At 40.1% G+C, this 4,933-nt stretch overlaps 1 protein-coding gene across 2 annotated transcripts; it reads right to left on the bottom strand.

Moving 5' to 3' along the window:
- Positions 1–324: 324 nt before the first annotated feature.
- nkain5 (sodium/potassium transporting ATPase interacting 5) lies at positions 325–4,469 on the bottom strand. 2 transcript variants are annotated; one of them, XM_030117779.1, is made up of 7 exons: positions 4,393–4,469; positions 3,364–3,501; positions 2,518–2,598; positions 1,541–1,738; positions 804–864; positions 534–604; positions 325–432 (listed from the first exon to the last, which is right to left on the bottom strand). In XM_030117779.1, the coding sequence occupies exons 1-6, from the start codon at positions 4,444–4,446 to the stop codon at positions 549–551; spliced, it is 588 nt and encodes a 195-aa protein (XP_029973639.1). In that variant the 5' UTR covers positions 4,447–4,469; the 3' UTR covers positions 325–432; positions 534–548. The 2 variants fall into 2 exon arrangements, with proteins under 2 accessions (XP_029973639.1, XP_029973640.1); XM_030117780.1 differs by lacking the exon at positions 534–604.
- Between the last annotated feature and the right edge of the window lie 464 nt (positions 4,470–4,933).

Consider the following 4,933-nt stretch of genomic DNA (forward strand, 5'->3'; position numbering starts at 1 on the left):
TCAGAAGATGTTTTCTAGATATATTTTAATTTTACTGAAATATGCCTCACACACACACACACACACACACACACACACACACACACACACACAAGCGCACACACACAGCAAGATGTCACTTTTTTTTGTCATGGGATGACAGACTTGAACAGTTTATACATTTGGGAAAACATCAGAAAGAACCACTTATTTACAGATTTAAACCACGCTGTGAGGCTGTGGCTATGGCTCAGTTGGTAGTAGGTTTCTTTCAAGCAGAAAGTTGCTGATTCTATTCCGCGTCTCCTGCTGTCCATATGCTGAAGTGTCCTAAACGTTGTGTGTTTCTCAGACACACAGCTAAAGACGATATATCACCAGAGTCTGTGGAGTTGTTTGATCTTCTGCCCGGTTTCTTCTCAGTCAACCTCAGACTTTCCTGTTATTTGTAGTCTAAACAAAAGAAAACAACACACACACACACACAAACACACTAGGTATGAGATGGTAGATCTCGCATTGGAATTAAAAAAAAAATGATGCTGTGAACCTACCGTTGAATCACTGCACTAGAAGAGCAACTGAGAAGGTTTGGATGGATGATGAAATTCACCAATGAAATTAACTGAAATGATTTGGAGAAGAACAGAAAAAAAATAATCAAATGATACACAAGTCAGTGTCACAAAGTGCTGGATGCAGGGCATGTGAACACAGATCAGATTAATGCTTATTTGTAAAGAATTGGTATGAAATTCATGAAATATTTTAGGTGAGAGAATTGAAATGAGGGACGTGTGGTTATCAATGATTAGGACACTTACAACTGTCTTCCTCCTCAGAGAAAGAGGTGACCACATAGCAGGCGTAAACAAACCCCAGGAGCTGCAGAGAAGAACCAAAACATAAAGACAAAATTTGTTTTTAACTTTTAAAACAGGAGGAGACAGATGTTATCAGTTGTAAAACATTTCATGTTTCACTTCAATGTTAATAATATGACTGATAATGGCACAATTTCTATGACAGCCTTCTAATAAGTGTCCTTCAGTGTTTAGAAATGCTCTGTAAAATTCCATGTATTATTATTATTATTACTACTAATATTATTATTACTATTATAAGCAATATGCTTTTCCCACATCAAGTGAACATGTCTTCTTTTGCATTATGTATTGTCATGGGTTGTACTGTGGATATGCTCATTGATTGATGCGACGTCTCCATGTAGCGTCAGGAGCTCTTCTTTTGCCTCAAAAGAGTCCCGATCTTTGTAATTTACGTTTATGCATAATCCAGCAGCAGAATGTGTAAATGAAACACTCCTGTCAGTGTCATAATATGATAACATCACTAAATGTTGTCAGCCTGTTTTCCAATTTACAGTTTCTGTTGCTAGGCAACTGCCTCCTCCCATGCATGCAGATGCATATTTATCAATAATAAAACAATGTTAAATAGTGAATAAATACGTATTTCAGTCTAAGTTTTGTCTTATGGAAGGAGGCCTGCCGAGGTTCTCATCTGCTCGACGGCGTGCTGAACAGAGCCGCAGACTCACAGAGAGGAGCAGCTGGGTGATGCAGTGCAGGATTTCTATGTACTGGTGCTCCAGCCAGCAGCTCATCACTGTGGTCAGCTCAGGGTTCGGCTGGTTCTGCCACCCGGTGGAGGGAAGGTTCTGGCTCTCGCAGCCCGGCCCGTTGTCTTTCCACCAGGAGCGATGTGGGGACATTCCCAGGGAGAGGACGTCACTGTCCTGCAGACACACCGCAGGAACACAACCTCTGTTTCTGTTCATTTCTACAGCTCCGATCCTGACTTAGACAACAAACACATACGTTTAACAGAAATTACTCTTCTTAGCTGAAGTCACAGCAAAAAACAAGAGGTATTTTTACTCAGACAAAGACATTTGGACTTGGGTGAGCAATACTTTTGGGAAATAAATGAACGGAGGCAAATTTAATTCCGCAAAGTGTCATTTTTAAAGATAGAATTAGAAGGTGAGTGAATTATCTGAAGAAAAATTATTATTTTCTTCCATGTTAGTTAATTTGAGGCTGACATATATCTGTGTTTACAGCTCTGGTGTGGAGGAAGGGAAAATCTGAGTACATGTTTAAAGAAAATTATTCAAACCGTAATCATCGCTATGAAAATATATCATCACTGTGAACCAGAGTGTTATTGAGATGGACTGAGAAGTATTTCTCAGACAGTATTGTGAAAAAAAACACACGTTCTTGTAGCAAATAAAGAAGAAAAATGGAAATTCTGGACAGATATTGGAACATAACAATGCTGCACAGCTGAGGGAACACACGCAGAAAAAAACGCTAAAAGTTTTCAGCCTGAATTGTATTACAAATGTTCAAAACACAACAAAAGCCAAAGGGAACAAAAGGGAAGAAAAATGTTAGGATCTTTCATCACGTGTCTGTAATTGAGGCCAATCCTGAGAGGAGCTCGTATTTGAACACAGTATTTTGGAGCTGAGGCTGCGTTGGTCTCTAATTACCCGTCGCTCAGTCTTACCTTTGAAAGCCCTCCCAAATCCAGGTACAGACAGCTCACAAAGACATTCCAGCCGACCCACAACAACATCCAGAGCAGGTACTGAGAGAACAAGCGCACACCGTCAGAGCAGAAATTACTACGATGTTGTCATTTTATTTCAGCATATTCAACAATGCACCTATTAGCACAGAAAAAGGTGAACAAATAAACATTTGATTTGTGGCTTGCACAATCATTTCACATAGAAGAAGTGCTTGCGAATGACACTGTGCCATTTAACACTGCGATTTCAATCCTGTTTTTAAGATGAAAACTTAATAAAGCCTGTGTTTGTCGACCCCAGTTTGCTTTTTCCACTCATTATGCTAAACAAAGCAAAGCATCTGCTGACTGGATATGCATAAAATCACCTTCCTCAAATGTTATTAGTTCAATTCAACAAACATTGCTCGTTCATATGAGCTAGACTGATGAAAAATAGCAGGCCCTATCTCCATCTCAGAGGTGACTCACGGTTCAGTTATTTTTTTAATTACAAACAGTGATATAGAAATAGCAACAGTAGATGTGTGACATCCAAAGTATGTGGAGAGATGAAGAGAAAAGTAATGATCTGGGTTGGTTTTCAGTGGTTTGTTCCTACTGTTCCTGATTACCTTAGTATTTATATACTCTGATCTCTGGAGCCTCTGCTGCTGTCTGCCCTGCTGTTCAATATCTACAAGATCCTTAAAAATCAAAGATGACTTTCAAAATTTAACTTAGCCGTTGAATTAAATCCATCCTGCTTTAAACAAATGGTCTGGAACTAAGCTATATATACACCACATTTCCATAAAACTACTGCAGTAAGGCTCTCTTTACCATGATCACGTAGCGTGATCGGTACTGGACGGCTCCAAACAGGCCCAGGATGACCACGATGATATGAAAGAAGTTGAGCATGATGGGAGCCCACTGGTATCCCAGGAAGTCAAACACCTGCCTCTCCACTGCAGTGACCTGGAGGATCGACAGGAGCCAGAAGAGAACTTTAGTCTTCATCAGATCGGTCCGATCTGCTCCGCTTTGGTCTGCGTCAGGGTTTTTTTTCTCTAAAAGGTTGTCAAGACAACTGAGCCATGAGGGACAAAGCATGCTGGGGGAAAAGACGGAGTTTGGTTATGGTGTTACGTCCTCTGAGGTCATGAAGAGGGGGCAGGGTGGGAAACACAGAGGAGGAGGAGGAGGAGGAGGAGGAGGAGGAGGACAAAGTGGATGCAGCTCTGCTTTGTGATGGTGAACAGTGCTGGGGAGCTTCGGCTTTCCATTAGCACATTCAGCAATGACACACCACTATAAACATACCGAATCTAAAAATACAGCCTTATTATAGCTGCTGGTAACACGTTATCCCACTATTAAATCATCAAATTATTTGTCTTTTGCACTACAGTATTGTAGTGGTTGTGAAAAAAGGCCAGCCGTACTTTGCCAAGCTCAAGGTGACAGACAATTCACATTTTTGCCCAAGCAAAAGGAATACATATAGTTACAGGTATTCTAAATAAATAAGCAACTCAAGGAGATGCAAGTAAGATGTTGGCGTTTCCTTAAACTTTTAAAACTTTTAACTTTCTAAAAAAAAAAAAAATGAAATAGAAGTTGTCAAATAATTAAATGAAATTCGAATATGTTACAACACATTCAGCTACTATATGTTTATGGTGTCTATTTTCCTAAAATTGTCTTTTGAAAAAAAACAAAACAAAAAACAAAACAGTTTTTAAAGTTGAGACTATTTTGAAGTCAACAATAAACTCTTTCATAACAAAGTGCTTGCAGACATTTAATTTATTAACATGTTGCCATAAATCGTTGCAGTGCATCATGTGAGGCAGGAAAACATCTTACCAGCTGCAGACAACACAGCAGGATCAGTGTGCACCGTGCAGAGCAGCAGCCCATCTCCTCTTCTTCTCTCAAGTCACCCAGTCTGATGAGGATGATGATGATGATGAAGGTGGTTCAGAAAACAGGTGAATTCCTGTGTTTAAAAGCAAAAAAATAAATCTAGAAACTTAAAGACCTGGGGAGCTTTACATCCTCTGCCAAACGTGAGAAGAAACGCTGATTCCACTTTGCCTCGGGAGGAAACTGTCTGCCCCTGAGAAGGGGGAGGGTCGCGGTATGACGGCCGCTCAGTGCCACAGTGAGCAGCAGGCAGGGGATTGAAGTCGAGTTCTCATGGGAGGATGGCTTCTCTTCATCACAGTGTCTGGTGTGGTCAGTAAAACGCCACAAACCTTCAGATCTGCTTGTAGAATGTGTTTCCTTCTTTCTCCGGTCAGTTTATTTGGGAATTTCAAGGTTGATTTTGCATTAAAGAATAAATCAGCAAATGTGTATATATGGATACTGATAACAGAGTACCCAATAAGATAATGTTTGGATA

This window comes from Salarias fasciatus, chromosome 20, assembly GCF_902148845.1.
Source record: "Salarias fasciatus chromosome 20, fSalaFa1.1, whole genome shotgun sequence".
NCBI classification, from domain to species: Eukaryota; Metazoa; Chordata; class Actinopteri; order Blenniiformes; family Blenniidae; genus Salarias; species Salarias fasciatus.